This window comes from Grammomys surdaster, unplaced genomic scaffold (assembly GCF_004785775.1).
Source record: "Grammomys surdaster isolate TR1022 unplaced genomic scaffold, NIH_TR_1.0 140, whole genome shotgun sequence".
Classification (NCBI taxonomy): domain Eukaryota; kingdom Metazoa; phylum Chordata; class Mammalia; order Rodentia; family Muridae; genus Grammomys; species Grammomys surdaster.
This window is the reverse complement of record NW_021604598.1, coordinates 1,340,692-1,366,441: the sequence shown is the minus strand read 5'-3', so window position 1 is coordinate 1,366,441 and position 25,750 is coordinate 1,340,692. Positions and strand designations below refer to the sequence as shown.

Below are 25,750 nucleotides of genomic sequence, written 5' to 3'. Positions count from 1 at the left end.
TTTAGTGTGTTTGGTTTTACATTGATGTCTTTGATCTACTTGGACTTGAGTTTTGTGTAGGGTGGTATATATGGATCTATTTGCATTCCTCTACATGCAGACATCCAATTAGACCAGCACCATTTTTGAAGATGCTTTCCTTTTTCCATTGTATGTTTGTCTTCTTTGTCAAAAATCAAGTGTCCATAGGTTTGTGTGTTTATTTCTGGGTATTCCATTCAATTCTATTGATCAACCTGTCTGTTCCTATACTAATACCGTGCAGTTTTTATTACTATTGCTCTGTAGAACAGCTTGAGGTCAGAGATGGTTAAACCTCCAGAAGTTTGGAGGCATTTTCTTTTTCTTTTCTTCCTACTTTCTTCTGTTCTTCCTTCCTTTCTTTTTTTTAAATGTACAAATATGCTATTTATTAAACAAACTAGGATAGAAACATTGAGAAATCTTGCTAGTAAACTTTCATATAGGAAACATAAGAGTCAATATGAAAAATGGATCCTGTCTTACATCCTATATTACTCACTGCTATGGGTATATTTTTAGCTTGTTTGGTAGCTGGCTAATTTTTAGTCTTTAATGCTTAATATTCCCTATTTTATTTTGCTATATCAAATAATAGGATTTTAAAAATCGTAATATATGTTGTTCTTTCACAAAGTTAGATATAATAGCCTCAATGAGAAAAAAGCAGTCATTGATCTCAAAGCAATGATTGATAGATAGTAAGCTTAACATACAATAATATTTTAACATCGATTATATGTATTAATAGATTTATATTATTTTTTCTAATTAAAAACATAAAGTGATCATAGAAAAATATCAGTTTTATTTTTAATTACTTTAATTATTTTTTCTATGTAGACATTTATTTCATTTCAGATTAGAATTTGTAATATTAAAATACTTATTTAAAGTTCACATGCTAAACCTAAGTAAATAGCATTATGCATTAAATTATATTGATATAGTGCCTGCATATAAATATACATATATATGCCAATATACATATATAATGTGTGTGTCTTTGTGTGTCAGTACATGTTTAAGAAATGAGAAATGATGACACGTACATGCAAGGATCAGTGTAAAAATCCTGATATTAGACTGGATCCTTCTGGTCTCCATCTGTGCCCCAGAGTTAAGGCTGTCCCACAGCACTCCGCAGCCAAATCCCGCCTGGAGAGAGCTGGTCTCCCAGGAGTGCTCTCCTAAGCCCAGAGGTGAGATCACCAGTTTTGCTCTAGTAACTGTCCAAAGAGGGACCCACCAGGAGCGCACAGGGCACAGGAATAATGGAACAGCCCAGGACAGGATCCTTCTGGTCTCAATCTGCTTCCTGGAGCTAAGGGTATCTCATAGCCCTCCACACCTGAATCCTGCCCAGGAGAGAGCTGGTCTCCTCAGGAGTGCTGACACAGCTAAGATCAAAGGCTCATAGGCCCACAGGAGGGACAAGCTCTAGTCAGAGACAGAAAGACCAACTAACACCAGAGATAACCAGATGGCAAGAGGTAGGCAGAACCTGAGCAACAGTAACCAAGGCTACTTGGCAACATCAGAACTCAGTTCTCCTACCACAGCAAGTCCTGGATACCCCAACACAGCAGAAAAGCAACATTTAGATTTAAAATCACATCTCATGATGATGATAGGAAACTTTAGGAAGGACATAAATAACACCCTTAAAGAATTACAGGAAAACACAACTAAATAGGTGAAGGAATTGAATAAAACCATCCAAGATCTAAAAATGGAAATAGAAACAATAAAGAAATGACAAAGGCAGACAACCCTGGAGATAAAAAACCTAGAAAAGAGGTCAGGAGTCATAGATGTAAAGCATCACCAACAGAATAGAGATAGAAGAGAGAATCTCAGGTCCAGAAGATACCATAGAAAACATTGACACAACAGTCAAAGAAAATGCAAAGTGCAAAAAGCTCCTAACCCAAAACATCCAGGAAATCCAGGACACAACGAGAAGACCAAACCTAAGGATAGTAGGTATAGAAGAGAGTAAAGATTCCTAACTTAAAGGGCCAGTAAATAGATTAAAAAAATTATAGAAGAAAACTTCTCTAACCTAAAGAAAGAGATGCCTGTGAACATACAAGAAGCCTATAGTACTCCAAATGGACTGGACCAGAAAAGAAACACCTTCCATCATATAATAATCAAAACATCAAATGCACAAAACAAAGAAAAAAATACTAAAAGCAGTAAGGGAAGAAGGTAAAGTAACATATAAATGCAGACCTATCAGAATTACATCAGACTTCTCACCAGAGACTCTAAAAGCCAGAAGATCCTGGGTGATGTCATATAGACCCTAAGAGAACACAAATGCCAGCCCAGGTTACTTTATGCAGCAAAACTCTCAATTACCATAGATGGAGAAACCAAGATATTCCATGACAAAACCAAATTTACACAATATCTTTCCACAAATCCAGTCCTACAAAGGATGATAGATGGAAGACTCCAACACAAGGAGGGAAACTACACCCTAGAAAAAGCAAGAAAGTAATCTTTCAACAAACCCAAAAGAAGATAGCCACACAAACATAATTCCACCTCTAACAACAAAAATAACAGGAAGCAACAGTCACTTTTCCTTAATATCTCTTAACATCGCTGGACTCAATTTCCCAATAAAAAGACATAGACTAATGGACTGGATATGTAAACAGGACCCAACATTTTGCTGTATACAGGAAATGGACCTCAGTGACAAAGACAGATACTACTTCAGAGTAAAAGGCTGGAAAAAAATTCCAAGCAAATGGTCCCAAGAAACAAGCTGGAACAGCCATTCTAATATCGAATAAAATCGACATTCAACTAAAAGTTGTCAAAAAAGATAAGGAAGGACACTTCATACTCATCAAAGGAAAAATCTTTCAAGAAGATCTCTCAATTCTGACCATCTGTGCTCAAATTCAAGGGCACCACATTCATAAAAGAAACTTTACTAAAGATCAAATCACACATTGCACCTCACACAATAATAGTGGGAGACTTCAGCACCCCACTGTCATATCAATGGACAGATCATGGAGACAGAAACTAAACAGAGACACAGTGAAACTAACAAGTTATGAAACAAATGGATTTAACAGATATCTATAGAACATTTCATTCTACAACAAAAGAATATACTTTCTGCTCAGCACCTCATGGTACTTTCTCCAAAATTGACCATATAATTGATCACAAAACAGGCCTCAACAGATACAAGAAGACTGAAATAATCCCATGCATCCTGTCAGATCACCATGGGGTAAGGCCGGTTCAATAACAACAAAAACAACAGAAACCCCAAAATACACCTGGAAGCTAAACAGCACCCTACTCAATGATATCTTTGTCAAGGAAGAAATAAAGAAATTAAAAACTTTTTAGAAATTAATGAAAATGAAGGCACAACATACCCAGACTTATGGGACACAATGAAAGCAGTGCTAAGAGGAAAATTCATAGCTTTGAGTGCCTCCAAAAAGAAACTGGAGAGAGCATACACTAGCAGCTTGACAGCACATCTGAAAGCTCTAGAACAAAAAGAAGCAAATACACCCAAGAGGAGTAGATGGCAAGAAATAATCAAACTTGGGGCTGAAATCAACCAAATGGAAACAAAAAAGAACCATACAAGACTGAGCAAAAAAACCAGGAGCTGGTTCTTTGAGAAAATCAGCAAGGTAGATAAACCCTTAGCGGCTAACCAGAGGGCACAGAGGCAGTATCCAAATTAACAAAATCAGAAATGAAAAGGGAGACATAACAACAGAAACCAAGGAAATCCAAAAAATCATCAGATCCTATTACTAAAGCCTTTACTTAACAAAACTGGAAAATCTGGATGAAATGGACAATTTTCTAGACAGATACCAGACACCAAAGTTCAATCAGGATCAGATAAACCATCTAAACAGTCCCATAACCACTAAAGAAATAGAAGCAGTCATTAAAAGTCTCCCAATCAAAGAAAGCCCAGGACCATATGGGTTTAGTGTAGAATGCTATCAGATCTTCAAAGAAGACCTAATACCAATAGTCTCAAACTATTCCACAAAATAGAAATAGAAGGAACACTACCTAATTCATTCTATGAAGTCACAATTACTCTCATACCTAAACCACACAAAGACCCAACAAAGAAAGAGAACTTCAGACCAATTTCCCTTATGAATTTCAATGCAAAAATACTCAATAAAATTCTCAAAAACTGAATCCAAGAACACATCAGAACGATCATCCATCATGGTCACATAGGCTTCATCCCAAGAATGCAGGGATGGCTCAATATATGGAACAACATAACCCACTACATAAACAAACTCAAAGAACAAAACCACACGATCATCTCACTAGATGCTGAGAAAACATTTGACAAAATTCAACATCCCTTCATGGTAAAAGTCCTGGAAATATAAGGAATATGAAGGACCATTCCTAAACATAGTAAAAGCAATATACAGTGAACCAGTAGCCAACATCAAACTGATTGGAGAGAAACTTGAAGCAGTCCCACTAAAATCAGGGACAAGACAAAGCTGCCCAATTGATCCCTAACTATTCAATATAGCACTTGAAGTGCTAGCCAGAGTAATTAAACAACAAAAGGAGGTCACAGGGATACAAATTGGAAAGGAAGAAGACAAAATATCATTATTTGTAGATGATATGATAGCATACTTAAGTGACCCCAAAAATTCCACTAGAGAACTCCTAAACCTGTTAAACAACTTCAGCAAAGTGGCTAGATGTACAGTTAACTCAAATCAATAGCCTTCTTCTACTCAAAGGATAAATGGGCTGAGAAAGAAATTAGGGGAACAGTACCAGTCACAATAGTCACAAATAATATAAAATACCTTAGTGTGACTCTGACCAAGCAGGAGAAAGATCTGTATGACAAGAACTTCAAGTCTCTGAAGAAAGAAATTGAAGAACATCTCAGAAGATGGAAAGATCTCCCATGCTCATGGATTGCCAGGATTAATATAGTAAAAATGGTCATCTTGCCGAAAGCAATCTACAGATTCAGTGCAACCCCCATCAAAATTCCAACTCAATTCTTCATAGAGATATAAAGAGAAATTCTCAAATTCATTTGGAATAACAAAAAACCCATTATAGTGAAAACTGTTCTCAACAATAAAAGATCTTCTGGGGGAATCACCATCCCTGACCTCAAGCTATATTACAGAGCAATAGTGATATGAACTGCATGGTATTGGTACAGAAACAGTCAGATCAGTGGAACAGAATTGAAGAGACAGAAATGAGCACACACACCTATGGTCACTTGATCTTTGACAAAGGATCTAAAACCATCCAGTGGAAAAAAGACAGCATTTTCAACAAATGATGCTGGTTCAACTGGAGGTCAGCATGCAATAGAATGCATATTGATCCTTTCTTATCTTCTAGTACAAAGCTCAAGGCCAAGTGGATCAAGGACCTCCACGTAAAACCAGATACACTGAAACTAATAGAAGAAAAAGTGGGGAAGAGCCTTGAACATGTTAACACAGGGGAAATTTCCTGAACAGAACACCAATGGCTTCTGTCTGAAGATCAACAATCAAAAATGGGACCTCCTAAAATTTCAAAGCTTCTGTAAGGCAAAGGACACTGTGAGTAGGACAAAACGGCAACCTACATATTGGGAAAAGATCTTTACCAACCCTACATATTCAATATATACAAAGAACTCAAGAAGTTAGACTCCAAAGAACCAAATAACCCTGTTAAAAAATGGGGTACTGTGCTAAACAAAACAATTCTCAACTCAGGAATAACAAATGGCTGAGAAGCACCTAAAGAAATGTTCAACATCCTTAGTCATCAGGGAAATGCAAATTAAAATAATCCTGAGATTCCACCTTACACCAATCAGAAAGGCTAAAATAAAAAAAAACTCAGATGACAGCAGATGCTGGCTAGGAAGTGGAGAAAGAGAACACTCCTCCATTGTAGGTGCAATTGCAAGCTGTTACAACCACTCTGGAAATCAGTCTGGCAGGTTCCTCAGAAAATTGGACATAGTGCTACCTGAGGACCCAGCTATATCACTCTTGGGCGTATACCTAAATGATGCTTTAATATATAACAAGGACACATGCTCCACTGTGTTCATAGCAGCCTTATTTATAATAGCGAGAAGCTGGGAAGAACCCAGATGTCCTTCAACAGAGTAATGGATACAGAAAATGTGGCACATTTACACAATGGAGTATTACTCAGCTATTAAAAACAATGAATTCATGAATTTTAGGCAAATGAGTGGAACTAGAAAATATCATCCTGAGTGATGTAACCCAGTCACAAATGAACATACATGGTATGCACTCACTGATAATTGGATATTAGGCAAAGAGCATGGAATACTCACAAAACAACTCACAGACCACATGAAGCTCAAAAAGAAGTAAGACCAAAGTGTGGATGCTTCAGTCCTTCTTAGAAGGGGGAACAAAGTACTCATGGGAGGAAATACGGAGACAAAGTGTGGAACAGATACTGGATGGAAGGAAAGAACATCCTGAGACTGCCCTACCCGGGGTCTTTCCCATATATAGACACCAAACCCAGACACTGTTTCGGATGCCAAGAAGTGTTTGCTGACAGAGACTGATATAGCTGTCTCCTGAGAGGTTCTACCCAAGCCTGACAAACACAGAGTCGGATGCTTGCAGCCAACCATTGGACTGAGCACGGGGTCCCCAATAGAGGAGTTAGAGAAAGGGCTGAAGGAGCTGAAGGGGTTTGCTACCCATAGGAAGAACAACAATATCAACCAACCAGACCCCCCAGAGCTCCAAGGGACTAAAGTGCCAACCAAAGAGTACACATGGAGGGACCCATGGCTCCAGTGGCATATGTAGCAGGGGATGGCCTTGTCAGACATCAGTGGGAGGAGAGGCTCTTTGTCTTGGTAAGGCTCAATGTCCCAGTGTAGGGGAATGCCAGAGTGGGGAGGTGGGATTGTGTTGGTGGGTGGGTGAACACCCTCATAGAAGCAGGGGGAGGGAGAATGAGATAAGTATTTTCCGGAGGTGAAACCAGGAAAGGGGATAACATTTGAAATGTGAAGAAATAAATTATAATATTTAAAATGTGAAGAAATAAATTATTAATAAATAATAGCCTGTTTTGTCTTTCATTTCATTCTTTAATTTAAAAAGATATTACAAATTATCAGAGGGGCTATTATTAAACAAATAAAAAGTTAAATGATAAAGGATATGTTTGTTATATGTAAATGAATATGATATATGAAATTATATATATTACCTGTATATATTTATATTTGCATATATATTTTAATATATAGTCTATAGGTTATTTTTGAGTCATTTTCCTGTGATGATTGGCTGTAGATCTTGAAACTTGTGTGTTTGTTTTTGTCACCTAAAATGTTTATCACAATGTGATATATATTTTTTAAATTTTATTTTTTACTTATCCACTTTACTGCCCCCGTCCTGGTCACTCCCTCTCATAATCCTTCCTTCCTCCTTCCTCCCCTTCTCCCCTGGGTGGGTGTGGGGAACCCTGGGTATCCCCCCAACCCTGGCACTTCAAGGCGTTGAGCTTCCTTTCCCAGTAAGAGTAGACAAGGCAGCCCAACTAGAAGGACATATATCCCATGCACAGGCTACAGCTTTTGGGCTAGCCCCTGCTCCAGTTGTTCAAGACAGTATATGAAAGTCAAGCTGCACATCTGTCACATATGAGTGGGGAGACCTAGGTATAGCTTATGTATGCTCTTTGGTTGATGGTTCAGAATCCGAGAGCCCCAAGGATCCAGGCTAGTTGACTATGTTGATCTTCCTGTGGAGTATCTATCCCCTTCAACCCTTCCTCCTATTCTTCCATAAGAATTCTCAAGCTTCATCCACTGTTTGGATGTGGGTGTTTGTATCTGTCCCAGTCAGCTGATGGGTGGAGTCTCTCAGAGGACAGTCATGCTAGACTCCTGTCTGCAAGCATAATAGAGTATTACTAATAGTGTTAGGGATTGGTGCTTACCCATACTCAAGTTGGACAGCTTACTGGTTGGCCATTCTCTCAGTCTCTGTTCCCTCCCCATTGCCTACATTACTTGTAGATAGGATACATTTTGGGTTGAAAGTTTTGTGGGTGGGTTGGTGTGTCTATCACTCCATGGGGTTTTTGTCTGGTTACAGGAGGTGACCTTTTTAGGTTCCATATCCCCAATGTAGTGAATCACAGCTAAGGTGACCCCCATTGATTCTTGGGCGTGGAGACCTTTTCTTAATTGAGGTTACCTCTTCTAAGGTGACTCAAGCTTGTCATAAAACTAGCCAGCACACCTTCTGTGTGGTTTCTGCCCTCTGCTAGGAGCAGAAGCATGAAGCTCAGAACATGGCTCTCTGCTCATATACAGCGACTGTCTTTGGCTTTGTTAGTGCTTCAGATACAGTCTGACTTTCAAACCTTTTTTTTTTTTTTAACTTTCAATTGTGGTATGCATGTTTGTTTTCATGGGGGTTTGTGCATATAAGTGCAGGTCCTGAGAGTTACAGGTGGTTGTGGTCCTCTTGACATGGGTTCTGGGAACCAAATTTGGGTCTTTTTACAAGATCAACTGTTTTTCCAGCTCCCAATTTTCTTTTTTCAAGCAGTGTAGTTATCAATTATTATTGTTTGTCTACTTTGTGTTTGTGTGTGTGCATGTGTGCATGTGTGTTGTGAAGTTGCGTGTGCTATGGTAAGCATGGAGAGGACAGAGGACAGCTTTGTAGTGGGTTCTTTCCATCTACTCTCATGTGGATTGGGGGAATCAAGTTCAGATTGCCAGGCTGTGCAGCAAGCATTTTACACACTGAGCCATCTTGGCAGCCCCCTAGTACAGACTTTTTGGTAAAACTTTACTGAAGCTGGCCATGATGGTGGTAAATGCATACAATTCCAGTAACTGGGAAGTATTGGCAGGATGATCAGGGATTCAGGGACAGTCTCAGCTGTATATTTAGTAGACTGGGCTGTAGGAAACAGTTGAGACTGACAAAACAAACAAAACCCATATGATCTTCTGATTTTACTCTTTTGCTACAAATGTGAGCCAGATGTTAATTTCTAGAGTATTCTATATGATGATGCCACCAAGGAGTGCCATCTCTTACATCAGAATTTAGGACCAAAGTGCCTAAAGCTTTATTAGTTCATCTCTAAGTAGATGGTTAGTGCGGGTCAAAGCTGGCGCCCGCGAATCGCGGGCGGCAGCGAGACCTGGAGCGGGCTGGCTCTCAGCACTCTCTGTTGATGGTTCGGTCTTGCCCGGGTGTTGAGGCTTGAACAGCCCACACGCTGCCTGCGACTGCAGGGTCCCTGGAGCAGAGACGCCGGGCATGAGGGACACGGCGCGAAGGCGGTGCATGGGCCGCTGTTGTCAGGAGAAAATGTCCCTAGGCCAGGGGCGGGCGGAAAAGGCTTCTCTCTCCCTCCCCCACCCCCCCGCCATGCCACGCCACGCCACGCACGCGGGTTTTCCACTTACACAGTGAGTCCAGAATCTCAAGAGACACGTGGAGATTTATTGACATGGCGATGAGTTTGAAAGATGATGCGCTCTCCCAAAAGATGTCAGAAGGGGTTTGCTTATATTGGAAGCAGGAGAGGGGCGGGGCTTTTAGGTAATACGTTAATCTTGAGGCAGAGTGCCTTACGTGGCCTAGCATGGGGGCTGTATGTTAGGTCTCTGGGTTTTGGGGGCGTGGCCGATCATCCCAGGATTTCCACAGCCCCACAGGTTAGAACAATTGCAGCCCTGAGTCTTTTTTTTCCTGAGTATAGTCTGTGTGTTTTCTGATACTGTTTTTACATTTGTTTATTTCGTTTGTGTTATTGGATGGGGAAGAGCTCATGCCACAGCACGACTTTGGAGGTCCGAGGACAGCGTTTGATTTTATCTTTTTTATTCACTCACTTTACATCCTGCTCACTGCCCTGCTCCTGGTCACCCCCTCCCACACTTTTAAAGTTGATTTTTCTCCTTCTGCCTTATGGGTCCCAGAGATTGTGCTCAGGCTGCCATGCCTACTGGTAAGCACTTTTACCTATGGAGTCATCTTCCTGGTCCTGAATCTAGATGCTTTTTAAAAAAAATTTGTTTATTTATTTTATGTGTATGGGTGTTTTGCCTGCATGTGTGTGTACTGTATGTGTGCCTGATATCTGTGGAGTTCAAAGAGGTTAACCAGAATTATGGATGGTTTTGAGCCACCATGTGGGTACTGGGAACTGAACTCAGGTCCTCTGCAAGATCAATAAACACTCTAACTACTGAATCATCTCCCCAGCCCCCTCGAATCTAGGCTTTTAAAGCATAAATGTTGCTGATGATACTGGCCTTTGAGTAATCAGTTTTTAAGCTTGTTTATATTTTTATTTATGTCTGTGATTGTGTGTATCTGTGTGAATGTGTTCCATGTGTATGAAGACACTCACAGAGGCAGGAGAGGGAGCTGATTGCTGGAGCTGGAGTTACAGGTGGTTGTGATTGGCCCAGCGTGGGTGCTGAAAAGTTAACGCAAATCCTGTGGAAAAGCAGCAAGTGCTCTTAACTAGTCATGCATTTCTCCAGCCCATGTGTTATCATTTTTAGTGACTTTTACCCATCAGAAAGAGAAAAAACTAATTATGATGCTTGTTGATTAATAGATAATATTTGATGATGAACAATCCATGTCTTCAAGAACACAAGTAACACTGTAGAGAGAGGAAAGATCACCAGTGGCTACTTATGTGACTTGTCCTTCAAATTCCAGAAGGGAGTGTTCCAGTGTATTTCACCATCACCTTTACAGGATGGAAGCCATCAGTAAGTCTTGCTCATGCATTGTGTATTCCTTGTACAGAGTAAGTTTTGGTGTTCTTGGCTTGAGCAGTCATGCTTCTAGTTCAGTGCTGCTTCTGTTGTTTGAATATGAAATTACCCCAATGATTTACTGGAACCCTTGGTTCTAAGCCTATTGTGCTATTTGAAAAGAGAGTAAAACTTTCAGGAGGTGGAGCTTTGCTGGAGGAAGTGGCTCAGTGTTAGGTGGGCCTTGAAGTTTTATAGGCCAGTCCAACTTCCTGGTTCATTCTCTGTTTCCTGACTGCTGATGCAATGCAGTCGGCCAGCCTCCCACTCCTGCTGCCATGCCTTCCCTTATAGAGAGAATTGAAGATCACCACTGACCACTTATGTGTATAAACTGCCTAGACATGTCCCTCAAGTTCTGGAAGAGACTGTTCTAGTACATTTCAAGGATTATATCCCCTTGAACTATAAGCCATAATAGGCTCTCTCTTAAGTTGTTTCTTTTTTATCTTTTAAAAAGTTTATTTATTTTATTGTTTTCTGTATGTGTTTTGCCTGCATGTATGCCTGTCTTAGTCAGGGTTTCTATTCCATCACAAACATCATAACCAAGAAGCAAGTTGGGGAGGAGAGGGTTTATTCAGCTTACACTTTCACATTATTGTTCATCACCAAAGGAAGTCGGGACTGAAACTCACACAGGGCAGGAAACAGGAGCTGATGCAGAGGCCATGGAGAGATGTTACTTACTGGCTTGCTTTCCCTCCCTGGCTTGCTCAGCTTGCTTTCTTATAGAACCTAAGACTACCAGCCTGTGAGGGATAGCACCACTCACAATAGGCCCTCCCCCCTTGATCACTAATTGAGAAAATACCTTACAGCTGGATCTCATGGAGGCATTTCCTCAACTGAAGCACCTTTCTCTTCCAGCTTGTGTCAAGTTGACACACAAAACCAGCCAGTACAGTGCCTATGGACCACATGTGTGCTTGGTGCTTGTGGAGATCATAAGAGGGCATTAGATCTGGAACTGGAATTCTGGATGGTTGTGAACTACTGTGTAGGTGCTAGGAACTAAATACAGGTCCTCTACAAGAGCAACAAGTGCTCTTAACAACTGAGCTGTCTCTCCAGCCCCCAAAGTTACTCCTTGTTGAGTACTTTTTTATCATAGCAATGAGAAATAAGTAATACAGATGCTGAAGTCGACAAGAGTTGCTGAAGTTGTTTGTTTCATAAGCCAGCTTGCTGATATGTGTACTTTGGTCATGGGTGCTATTTGATTTCTTTCATTCATGAGTTACTCCACCAAGGGCAGTAATAGGCCATGTTTTTAGGCTTACTGTTCTTTACCTGTAAATGAGACTGATATTCTTGTCCTCAAGGGTAGTGTGGCTCACCATTCTTTTCTCTTTGGTTACTCTGGCACTGTGTGGTAGTCCTGTATACGTGTGTGTGTGTGTGTGTGTGTGTGTGTGTGTGGGGGAGGATGACAGGGAGGGAAGGAGAGAGGGAGAGAGAGAGAGAGAGAGAGAGAGAGAGAGGTAATGTGTACCCCCCCCCCCCAACGGGGCCAAGCACGAGAGAGAGCGCTTGATTTCCTGTGTTGGACTATATGGGAATTTTGACCTGGGATAGAATTACATTCATGTATGTAAATCTGAGAATTATGGATAACTCTAGTTTCTTTTTCTTTTTCTTACTAGGTTTATTTTCTAGGAACCCAGGCTACTTTCATAATGAAAAGACAGAGATGGAAAAGAGGGTGTCTGACTGCTGGACAAGTAGTTACCAGGTGTGACTAAAGTATATCTTGCCATTACACTCATAAGGCTGACACATTTCATTTAGGCAGACTTTTTTCTCCAGAGCTTCTGGAAGTAAATAAAACTTCACTCAAAGACTGAGTGATTAGTTGTATTTCTTCATGACTGTCTGCAAGCCAGAATAAATTCTTTCTCCCTGAAGTTGTTTCTTGCCATATATTTTATTATATCAATGAGAAAAGTAGCTGGGTGGTGGTGGCGCACACCTTTAATCCCAGCACTTGGGAGACAGAGGCAGGGGGATTTCTGAGTTCGAGGCCAGCCTGGTCTACAGAGCGAGTTCCAGGACAGCCAGAGCTATACAGAGAAACCCTGTCTCGAAAACAAACAAACAAACAAACAAACAAAAGAAAATAAAGTTTTATATTGGCTTACAATTTTTGTGAACATCATTTCAGCATTTCAGTTATTTGTAATTGATGTTCACCTTCAGGGCGTTTACTGTTTATTTCTGATTTTACTGTGCTCTGACAGTTGATAAAGGGGATGAATGTTCTCCTTTCTGAAAGACTTTATTCACCTCTCATCATTCATCAAGTGTGTGCAGTATGTTTAGTGTGTTTAGATAGAAGGACATAGAAAGAGCATGTGATCTGGTTGTGGGTGAGATAGTGAGATGTGTCAGGAAGTCAGGGATGTAGTTCAGGCATGGTGGTCCGTGCCTTTAATCCAGCACCCAGTAGGAAAAGTGGGGGTGGAATAGAGACTTTAGTGCCAGCCAGCCTTGCCAACCCTGTCTTTAAAAACAAGATAAGAAAGTGAAAATACTAGTGAGATAGATGTAAAGAATACCTATGGCTATTCACTGAACTCTGCCATAGGCTGCTGGAGAACTCCCAGCTCTGTGGAGGCATTCAGTTCCTCTCCTCAGTCTTCTTTGACCTTGGATAGAGATATTAGTTGGCTCAAATCCAAGTGTGTGTGATTGTAGGAGTCAGTGACCTTTGAGGATGTGGCTGTAGACTTCACCCAGGAGGAATGGATTTTATTGGACACAAAACAAAGGAACCTTTACAGAGAGGTGATGCTGGAGAACTACCAGAACCTGGCAATATTAGGTGAGGTTCCCCTCATTCCTTGTAGATGCTTATAACAACCAAAGATATGTATATTTTTCTAATTACATTTGATTATTTTATGGTGTGTGTGTGTTTCTGTGTATGATAGTTCACAAATGGAGTTCAGGGGACAACTTTTGGGAGTGATCTCTCATTCTACCATGTGAGTTTTAGGGGTGAAACTTAGGCTTGGCAGCAAGTCCCTTTACCTGCTGAGCCATCACAGCTATGAATGTTCTGTGTTTTAGAATTGGTGATGGCAGCTCTGAGGACAGTTGAAAATAACAGAGGGCTGGATGTGGTGGTGCACGCCTTTAATCCCAGTATAGGGAGGCAGAGGCAGGAGCATCTCTGTGCATTTGAATAGAGACTCTCTCAAAAAACAAAATAAGCAAAAAACAGGAGAGGAGAGAAGGGTAGGGTAGGGTAGGGTAGGGCAGAGGGAAAGAAAAAGAGATCTCATACTCTGTCCTATTATGTTTTCATCTGCCCTGTTGTATCTTAAGACACAGTTCTAAAATCACCAGTATTGCTATTGTGCTTCATTAACAGGAAATTATCCGACTATCTTTGACAGACTGAATCAGAAATACTGTTTGGGGTCCTAATCATCTCTGTTTTAATAGTGCTTTCATATGATTTGGATGCACTGCATTATTTAACTACTAGTGTAACTTTTTTCTCCGTGATAACAAAGATCTTGTAGATATGGTGGCTCATGCCTTTCATCTTAGTACTCCAGGAAGTACAGACAGGCTTATCTGAGTTTGAGGCTAGCCTAGTGTGCAGAGTTTTAGGCCAGTCGATCACACAGTGGAAACCTGTCTCACTTACTTTCTTTTATATTTGATTATGTTTGATTAGTGCTTAAAAGTGTTCTGTTTACATTTATTTTTTTCGTTTGTCATGGTGTATATCTAAAAGTTAGTAGGCAATTAGTGAGAGTCAGTTTGTTCTTTCTACCATGTCCTAGGCATGTAAACAGGTGGTCAGGCTTAGTGTCCAGCATTTTACCTGGTGAGCCATCCAACTGGCCCAATATTAGTGTTTTGTCTTGTCTTTGTAACTGTCAACTTTATTCTTTAAAGGTATGAAGTCAGTACCTACCAACACATAAAAGGACTATTTACATATTGGGGTCTTTAGCAGTATTTTATTGCTGTCATTGGAACCGAAGTTTCTAAGTCATAGAAAGGTATACCCTTTCTTGCTTGATCTGCTTTCACGAATGCATCTTTCCTCATGTGTAGGATGTCAGCTTATCAAATCCAGATCCAGCTCTTGTTTGGAGGCTGAAGAGTTGAGAGTAGTCAAGAGAAGAGTTCACCAAGGTAAATGCTTGGGAGTTCAGTCTATTTAGAATACAGTAGGACCCCCTTCCCCCTTCTGTGGCTGGCACAAAGGCAAGATAAGCAAGTGCTCTACCACTAAGGTATATTACCAAGAAGAGAAAACTTTAGTCAGAAGGCTGAGACCATAGGATATATATGTTTTATGAGATCTTCATACCTCTAAACTATTACTTTCCATCTACCTAGACTTCTTTACAATCTCAATTGTCCAAGTCTTTCTTTTTCTTCCTAATAATACTGTCTCTGTTTACCAGGGCACTTAAATTTCAGAGTAAATGATTTCTAAGTTTTGGCTGTCTATTCTCTTTATAATTTTATTATGTTTATGTTATTATCATTATTATTATTGACTGTTAGATTCAAGACCTTTTAGAAATATTTATTACTGCTGTTTTAATTTTTATGTGTATGTGTGTGGGCTGTGTGAGTCCATGTGTGCCATGTGTATGCAGGTGCCTGTGGTGGCCAGAAGAGGAACTGGAGTCACAAGTGGTTGTGAGTGGTCTGATGTGGGTGGTGGGGACTGAATCTGGGTGATTTATTTATTTATTTATTTATTTGTTTGTTTGTTTATTTATTTGACCAGTAAGTGTTCTTAACCTCTGAGCCATCTCTCCAGCCCTCAGGGACTCCTTTATTCTGACATGAACCTGTATCCTCAGTCTGTAAAATCTTAGACATAGCCGAGTTGCTAACATTTAAGAGCTTTGTTTTTAACTTCTTTAATATGAAAACAAATTAAAATGAGATGTATTATTAATGTTTCTATTTCAATGTGGAAGCACTTACATGTTTTTTGTTGTTATTTAACTTCAGAATGGGCTATGCAACTTAACACCAGAGGGACAATGTTTCAGCAGGATATTTTTCAGTTAAAAATGTCAAGTGAGATACAACTGGTAAGAGCCACAAGAGATATTTCATATTTTTTTCATTGAAATAGACTGGGTATTTCATATAAATTCATCAAAATGTTTACAGATAAAGAGGTATTAAAGAGAAATAGCCTGCATCCACAGGAGTAGTGTCTAGAAAGATGTCCTAATCATAGTTTGAAACTTGACTTCCCGTTAGCACATATTCCTACCTATAGCTATAGACATTGGGCTTTTAAAACAATTTCATGAAAGCACAGGAAGCTTTTCAGAGTTAGAACAGATGACCTAAGATTCTTGCAGTAGGATGTTTTCATTCACATTGAGTGAAATGCATGTAATTAAAATTGGAAAACCATCATCCTCATCATGTTCTTGTCTTTAGATAAGTGAAGTATACTAATACATTTGAAAAAAAAATAGTATCTTCTTATTTTTTTAATCAACAGTCAAATAGCCATAATGGAAAGGAGCTCTGTGACTTTATGCCACTTGGAGAAATCGTCAAAGAACCTTCATGCAGTCTGACACACATGGGTGTTGAAAGCACAGGGAACATTTATGATTGTATTCAGTATGGGCAAGTCTTTCCTACTCGGCCTAAGGAGACCTCTGTAGACAACGGTCCTGAATTATGCCAGTATGGAAAAGACTTCAGTATGAAGTCAACATGTGTACAAAACAAATGCCTGGAATCCAGTGAATTTCAGCAAGTCTTTGATAGTCAGTCATCTCTTCAGAGGCCTGGGAGAAGTCACAGTGAAGACAAACTCTTTAAATGGGTACAGTGCGGTGATACTTTTAGCCCAGCCATGAGTCATGCTGAGAGTGCTCAAACACACACTGGGAAAAAATCCCATGAATGTAAGGAATGTGGGAAAAGTTTTAAATATTCTGCCAACCTTAATATTCACATGCGCACTCACACTGGGGAGAAACCTTATCAATGTAAGGAATGTGGGAAAGCCTTTTCTAGGTGTTACCCACTAACTCAGCACTTAAAAACTCACACTGAAGACAAGCCCTTTGAGTGTAAGGTTTGTGGAAAATGCTTTAGGAATTCCTCGTGTCTTAATGATCACTTTCGAGTTCACACTGGAATAAAGCCCTATAAATGTAAGGACTGTGGCAAAGCCTTCACAGGGCGTTCTGGCCTTAGTAAACATTTACCAACACATACAGGGGAGAAGCCTTATAAATGTAAGGAGTGTGGGAAAGCCTTCACTTCCACCTCAGGCCTTATTAAACATATGAAAAGTCACATGGGAGAGAGACCCTTTGAATGTGATCATTGTGGGAAAGCCTTTGCTTCTTCCTCAACCCTCATTACACATTTGAGAACACACACTGGAGAGAAGCCCTTTGAGTGTAAAGTTTGTGGGAAAACCTTCACTTGTTCTTCATATCTTCGCATTCACATGCGGACTCACACTGGAGAGAAGCCCTATGTGTGTAAGGAGTGTGGCAGAGCCTTCACTGAGCGCACAAGTCTTACTAAACATTTACGGACACACACTGGAGAAAGTCCCTTTGAGTGCAATGTGTGTGGAAAAGCATTTGCATGTTCTTCCTACCTTCATAATCACATACGAACTCACACTGGAGAGAAACCTTATGTATGTAAGGAGTGTGGGAAAGCCTTCACTGTTTCTTCACATCTAAGTAAACACATACGAATTCACACAGGAGAGAAACCCCATAAGTGTGAGGAGTGTGGGAAAGCGTTCACTGTGCGTTCTGGTCTTACAAAACACATACGAACGCATACTGGGGAGAAGCCCTACAATTGTAAAGAATGTGGGAAAGCCTTCACTACATCCTCAGGCCTCCTTGAGCATATAAGAAGTCACACAGGAGAGAAGCCATACGAATGTGACCAGTGTGGAAAGGCCTTTGCGTCATCCTCCTATCTTCTTGCACATTTGAGAATTCACACTGGAGAGAAGCCCTTTGAGTGTAACGAGTGTGGGAAAGCATTTACATGTTCCTCCTACCTTCATATTCACATGCGGACTCACACTGGAGAGAAACCCTATGACTGTAAGGAGTGTGGGAAAGCGTTTGCTGTTTACTCTCATCTAAGTAAACATGTAAGAGTTCACAGTGGAGAGAAAGCCTACACTTGTAAAAGTGATGGAATAGCCTTCAGTCGTTCTCATCTTACAGAACACATAAAAAATCTCGAGATAAATTCTTTGGTTGGAGGGAATGAAGAGACTGCTTTAAGAAGTTCTATTACTTTAGCAGTGCATCCAGATTCTCAGTGGCAAGAAAGCTTATCCGTGTAAGCCATTTGTAAAGTGATTATATCCTAGTTGACTTCAGAGACATGAAAGAAATCATATTGCAAAGGTGCCTCATGAACTTAAAGAATGGGAAAGTGTTCAGAATGCTCAAAACCCAGCTCACCCAAACCTCCTTTGAAGCTTCACAAAGTCAAAAAAATGGAAAGCCTTCACTGTTTCTACGGCTTTTTATAAATATGTGAGAGAAACTCTGTTGACAAACAACGTGGAAAATTGTATTTCTGCTCAGTTCTTTGAAGATTACCCACAGTACTACAGTGGAGGACTTTGTAAAAGTATGAAATGTTGGAAAGTAATTATTTACATTAGTCATCAACATTCAATAAAGTCATTCACATTTGGGAAACTTCATGTATAGAATATGGGGGTTGTTTGTATGTCTTAAGATCTTGTGTACTAGCAGAAACAGCTTTCTTGGTGGTTTTATAAGCTTATTTTGGCGATTTATTGCATTTTCAATATTTGAGATTTTTAAATATTTGCGTGTAATGCTGTTCTAGTTTTAAGATGTACAAGATTCTATGGAATATACCATGAAACAATTACTAGGTTAATTAAAATGTGATACAGTAATTTGGTTTTGTTATTATGAAGCACTTCTTACTATCTCAGAAATTTCAGGTAATGCACATTATTAACTGTATTCACTAGTTGTACTTTTAATTTGCTCATTTTATAACTGAAAGTTTATAACCTTTAACAGTAACTCATAAACATTCACTTGTTAAAGACAGGTTCTCACTGTTTAGCTCTGGAACTTCCTGTGTAAACTAACCTGGCTTTGAACTCACAGAGATCCTCTGCTACCCAAGTGCTGGGATTAAATGCATATACTGCCATGCCCAACTACACTCCATATTTAAATAAGATAGTATATTGTTTTTAGTTTCTGTGTGTCTGCCTTATTTTCACATAACAAACTGTTTTCAAGTTTCATCTCTGTTGTCTTGCATGACAGACTTTTCTTTAAAAAACAAAAGGGGTAGACATTCTTTTTATGCACAGACTCAAAGTATTTGTATGTATGTGTTGTGTGTTTGCATGTGTCACTGTGTTTATGAGTGTGGCCTCTACAGCTAAGAAGCTTGGGTTTCATCCTAGCTTTCCATTTGTAGGCACAGTCAATTTCTCATCTCCCCAGCCCCTAAGAAAGTTTCCTACAGAAAAGAACGATTGGATTGTTTACATACTTTATTGTTGGTACTGCTATATTGAACATAGATTACAGATGTCTTTTAAGCATTCCCTGAGTGTATGGTCATAATCAGTTTGTTGGGAGTATTTAGTCGCTGTAGTTATCGTTGTATGAGGAGTTTTGATGCTGTTTTCCAGAGAGCTCTACCAATCTTTCTTCTATTCAGAATGGAAATATATAAAAACAATTTTGTCTTTATTATTTACATACCATTTATTTCTTTTTCTTATTTAATTGGCTCAAACTTGCAGCATTATGATGAATATAAGTTCGAAGCAGGGATATTGTTGATCTTAAAGGAAAGGCTCCGAACTTTCGTTGAGTATGATGACAGCCACTGGCTTATCATACATATATAGTCACTGGCAAATTAAGGTGCAGTCATTTCTGTATCCAACTTGTTGAGAGTATCATGAAAGAATGTTGACTTTTTAAGTGCCTTTTATATTTGTAACTTTTTCTATGGTGATTTTCTTATTCTGTTATGTGATATGTGACACCTGACTATTGCATATGTTGAATAAACATTGTATTATAGGTGTAAATAAAAGCTACAGTGCATGATCATTTTGTAAAATAGGTGCTTTAAATGTGATGATTAAATTTATCAAAAGACAGACATGGACTGACAAGATGGCTCACTGATTAAAGGCACTTGTCACTGAGCCTGACAGCCTGAGTGAGTTCCAAAATGCATGTGATAGAAGGAAAGAACTGACTCTTGCAGGTTATCCTCTGGCCTCCACATTCATGACACACATGAGGATAAACATACACAAATAAATGTGAAAATAAGACATGAGGAATCCTTAGGCTACTTTGGACAGGGAAGCAGGTAGGCTAACTGCAGTTCGTCACCTTTCCCTCTGCTCCTCCAAATCTAATACCCCAGTCCATCCCCAGCCCTGCAGCAGATCATCTGCCATGGCCTGCCTTCCTCCCAATCCCCATCTCCAGTGGATCACACATCTTCTCCTTCAAACTTCCCCCAGGTATTGCTTTACCCCAATCTTCAACTCCAGCAGGCCACTCCCTGGGAACCTGTAGGCCACTCCAGCCAAAGAGGCAGGTAGGCTTACTGAAGATCTTCACCTCTCCATCTGTGCCTCCAAATCCAGTCCCCTAGTCTCATCCCTAGTTTTGTGGCAGACCCTCATTCACAGTTAAGCAGATTCTGGAGGAAAACTCCACCTTTCTCCTGTGAACCATTTTAGTTCCCCTTCCTGGAAAATCTTTACTTCTAAGAAGCTTCCAGTACCTAGAAATATGTTTTACTTGGAGCCCCTGTGGCCACACTTATTAGGATACCAGAAGAATCTCCTACTAGGCAACACAGAGCCACCACACTCTCCTAGGTATGAAGGAAGGCAGAAGAAACCAAGGAACAAAACATCCACCCAATAAAGAAAAGATCAGCTATCAGCACCTAGAATTATAATCTCCTCAAACTCATTCCTAGAAACTAGCATAAAAACAATAACAGCTAGGATGTGTTTCCACTAGAGCTCAGAAATCTTACTATAGTAGGCCCTGACTGTTGTACCATAGCTGAAGCACAAGAAAAATATCATAAAATATCATGCTATGTGATAAAGGCCCTTAAGGAGGAAATGAATAAATTCCTTGAAGAAATTTATGAAAATACAAATAGTTAAAGATATGAATAAAATAGCTCAAGAACTGAAAGTGGAAATAGAATCAATGAAACCCAAACTGAGGAAAACCAGGAAGTGAAAAATTTAGGCACTTTAACAGGAACCTCAGAGGCAAGCATCACTAGTAGAATACAAGAGATGAAAGTAAATCTCAGTCACTGAAGACATGGTAAAAGAAATAGATACATTGGTCAAAGAAAGTGTTAAATCTATAAAACTCAAGACACTTAAACATCTAGGAAATCTAGGAATAATAAGACTAGTGGGAAGAAAAGAAACCCAGTTCAATGGCTCAGAAAATATTTCAATAAAATTATAGAAGAAAATGTCTATAACCTAAAGGAGATGCCTATCAAGGTACAAGAAGCAAACAGAACACAAATAGTCTGGGCCAGAAAAGGAAGCCCCTATGGCACATAATAATCAAAACACTGAACTTAAAAAACAACACAATAAGCTGCAAGAGGAAAAGAAGAAACAACATATAAAGGCACATTTATCAGAATCACACCTGTTACCTCAGTAAAGACTCTAAAAGCACCAGAAGGGCCTGGTTGAAGTGCTGCAGACTCTTAACACACCACAGATGCCATCCCAGTCTACTATATGCAGAAAACATTTAATTCACCATAGATAGAAAATGAGACATTCCATGATAAAACCAAATTAAATATCTATCTACAAAGGCAGCCCCACTGAAGGCACTAGAAGGAAAACTCAAATGTAAGGATATTAACTACAAAACCCACAAGGAATAAATGATCCCAGACAAGCAAATAAGAACACACACACACACACACACACACACACACACACACACACAGACACAGACACATAGACACACACTACTGCCACCACCACAGCAAATACAACAGGAATCAACAAACTACTCATTGATATCTCTCGAAATCACTGGTTTCAATTACCTAATTAAAAAAAAAACAGATTAACAATATGGATGAAAACCCAGAGTCCATCTTTATGATGCATCTAAGAAACACATCGTAACATTAAAGATAAACATCACCTCCGGGGAGGAGGGGAAAAGATACTCAAAGAAAATGGACCTGTATTGGCTGGTTTTGTGTGTCAATCTGATACAAGCTAGAGTCATCAGAGAGAAAGGAGCCTCAGTTGAGGAAATGCCTCCATGAGATCCAGCTGTTAGACATTTTCGCAATTAGTAGTCAGTGGGGAAGGTTCCAGCCCATGGTGAGTGGTACCACCCCTCAACTGGTAGTCCTGGGTTCTTTAAGAAAGTAGGCTGAGCAAGTCATAGGAAGCAAGCAAGCCAGTAAGCAGTAGCCCTCCATGGCCTCTGCATCAGCTCCTGCCTTCAGATTCCAGCCCTGCGTAAGTTCCTGTCTTGAGTTCCCCAATAATGGAAATGTAAGCCAAATAAACCCTTCCTCCCCAACTTGATTTTTGGTCTTAGTGTTTTGTTGTAGCAACAGAAACCCTATTTAAGAGAAATTGGTACCAGCTTAGTGGGGGTATTGCTGTGACCTCCCTGACCATGTTTTTAGGAGGATTATGGACTTTAGAACTTTGATCTAGCAAAGCCGTTGGATGTTAAGAACTCTGTGGGATATTCTGTGGGAACTTGACAGCAGTGAAGAAGATGGGAAGTATGGATTATGACATTTCAGAGGGAAGATAAAAGACTCTGCTATGGCCATTTGCTGTTGAAGACTAGCTTTGACATTACAGGGTAAACTGAGGCATCGTGTAGAGTTGGCAATTGATCATTCACCAGATTTTTCTCTGAGAGAGCAAAGCCTCATTTTCTGGGGTTGGTGAAAAGCATGAAGGAGTCGAACTTAATTCTCTGGGGCTGGTGAAAAGGGTGAGGGAACACACACACACACACACACACACAAACGCACGCACACACATGGGTGAACTTGGTGAATGAAACAAGGTCCCATAATCTCCAACAACTTTGCATACTTATGTACATACATACATACATACATACATACATACGTACATACATACATACATATGTATATAGTTGATTAAAGGAGCAAAGACCCAACTATTTTACATACATAGGTATGTACATACTTTTGGTAGATGGAGCAAAGCTCCAACCATTTTCACATGTATACATATATACACATATACACATTGGGTGGATGGAACAAAGCTCCAACGAACAAGCTCCAATAATTTTATTTTTCTCCCACAGCTTATATATCCCAGCAAAATCTTTAAGCAGTGCAAAAATCATAATGTGATTTTTCTTCTATTTTCTTCTACTAAACTATTTCAATGAGTATAATATGTAAGAAAAAAAATGTGTTCCCCAATACTCACATGAATAAACATTTTATACACTACAAGTGAAGAAAATAAATTATTCCCAAGAACCCACATACATTTGTAACTAAATAACTTGTTATATATTAACAAAGTGTGGCAAGCAAGTTTTTTCAGCCAGTTTCTCTTTACTGGCAGGCTGCAATTTGAAGTTACAAGAAAGCATCAATTATTTTATTATTTATCTAAAAAAGTAATCCTATAAAAATCTTAAAAGAATTACAAATCTAAACTGTTATATAACAAGCAATCAGTCATTTTTAGTTTAAATCCTCAGGATACACATCTATTATTAACATTTTTATTAAATTATATCAGGAAGCTGAGGGCAAAAATAGGTACAAAAAATTAATCATCATTTGATTCAGCTTAAGTAAAAGTGACATCAGCCAGTGTGAACTGGGCTGCCATTGTTCTTGTTCCCTGACCTTAAAAAACCCCTAGCTCAACTATTAAGAGTGTGCTTTTATAAACTTCAAATTGTTTTTTAAGTTTTTCTTCATCAAAGCTACTAGCAAAAACATCTTTTTTTAAAAAAAAAATTGGATATTTTATTTATTTACATTTAAGATGTCATCTCCTTTCCCCATTTTAGCAAAGACATCTTAACCTAACTTTTTAACAATCTGTATCTCCAAATTCTCTCTAAGGGTTGGGGATGTTACCATTAATCTACATCTCTAAGTTCTTTCTAAGGGTAGTGGATGGATTAATCTGCTCCAGCAGCAATGCTTGGAAAAGATCAGTCACTGTTATTGTAAGTGCCAATGGTACTCCCTAATGAGGGGCTGGAAGTCCCTTTAGAGATTTCATACAACTCATAGATTAGGAGGGACGTGAAGACTGCAAGAACAACAAGTAGATCAATGCTTTATAATAGCCTGAAGTTCTCAGGTCATAGTTTTCAGGGCTCTGCCTCTCCAAGGCACACCTATTGTGGTTGTGCTAACTAGGGGGTCACATTCCATGAGTTCTAAAGCTATTGTTGTTCCTTGATAGTTTGCTGTTTTGATTTAAGACCAAAGAGTGGATGCTTCAGTCCTACTTAGAAGGGGAACAAAATAATCAAGGGAAGTAGAGGGTAGGAAGGACTTGGGAGGAAGAGAAGAGTGGGAGGGGAAAAAAGAAGAGAATAAGGTATGGGAGGAGATGGACAGAAGGTCAGGAAATTGAACAGAGGTATGTAGCAATGGGGGATGGGCAACTGGTGGTAGCAATCAGAAAGTCTCAGATGCCAGGGAAGCAAGAATCTCCCAGGAACCCACACGGATGACATTAGCTGAAATATCCCACAAAGGGGAGGGAGAACCTGTAGAGACCATATCCAGAGGTTAGGCATGGCCCCCCAGTTGAGGGGTGGGGCCACTCACTCATCTCCAAAATTTTAACTCAGAATTGCACCTGTCTAAAGGAAATACTGGAAATATACGCTCCTGGACTCAACACTGCTAAGCTAAGCCAGAGTTCTCTATCCCCTATATCCCTTCACCCTCCCCTCGCAGCTCAGGACTTGTCCTCAGCTGGCGGGGCCCCTTCATTCCCAACTCTCTGCGACCCATAGGCATCTGGATGTCCAGGAGTTTGGGAGCCTCTGGTCCCTGGCTCCTCATCGCAGGCCTGAGTACCCTCCACCCTCCATTCTCTCCATTCTTTGTGAGGTTTCTAGCGGATGCCCAGGAGTCAGGGAACCCCAGCCCTGGCTTCCTACATCTTAGGCTGCATTTTCCCATCCTCTGAGCAGTGTATTGGCACTCCCCTCAAGCCTAGGACCCAACAGTGGTTGGAGGGTAAATGCAGCCTAGCGTCTCCAAGTTCCACTTGCCCCATGGCATTCCCATATCCCAGTGGCTGGGGGAAATGCGGACCCACATAAAAATGACTACTTTTTCTTCTTTCATGTATGTATGGTATGTATGGTATGTATGGTATGTATGGTATGTATGGTATGTATGTATGTATGTATGTATGTATGTATGTATGTATGTATGTATGTATTATCCTGGTTACTGCTCGACATTCCTGTTCCCCTCTCTCAAGTCCTTCTTCCTTTCTCCTCTAAGAGAGTAGAAGCCCCCTCTGGTTATCCCCTCACCATGGCACATCATATCTTTGCGGGTATATCTTCTGCCACTGAGCCAGAGAAGGCAGCCCAGCCAGGGGAACAGACTCCACGGAGAGACAACAGCTTTAGGGATAGTCCTCAATCCAATTGTTGGGGGACCCACATGAAGACTGGGCTGCACATCTGCTACATATGTATGGGAGGGGTCTAGTTCCAGCTGGTGCATGCTCTTTTGTTGGTGGTTCAGTCTTTGAGAGCC

The 25,750-nt window shown here is 40.0% G+C and overlaps 1 protein-coding gene across 1 annotated transcript in view; it reads left to right on the top strand.

Moving 5' to 3' along the window:
* Positions 1-20,029, top strand: part of LOC114618257 (zinc finger protein 345-like) — a 31,987-nt gene extending 11,958 nt beyond the window's left edge. Inside the window, exons 2-7 of the mRNA XM_028763953.1 lie at positions 10,696-10,855; positions 12,547-12,635; positions 13,598-13,724; positions 14,975-15,055; positions 15,893-15,975; positions 16,401-20,029. Coding sequence (XP_028619786.1) covers positions 10,843-10,855; positions 12,547-12,635; positions 13,598-13,724; positions 14,975-15,055; positions 15,893-15,975; positions 16,401-18,239 — 2,232 coding nt within the window. The 5' untranslated portion in view covers positions 10,696-10,842 and the 3' untranslated portion in view covers positions 18,240-20,029. The remainder of the gene's footprint in view (positions 1-10,695; positions 10,856-12,546; positions 12,636-13,597; positions 13,725-14,974; positions 15,056-15,892; positions 15,976-16,400) is intronic.
* Positions 20,030-25,750: the final 5,721 nt, after the last annotated feature.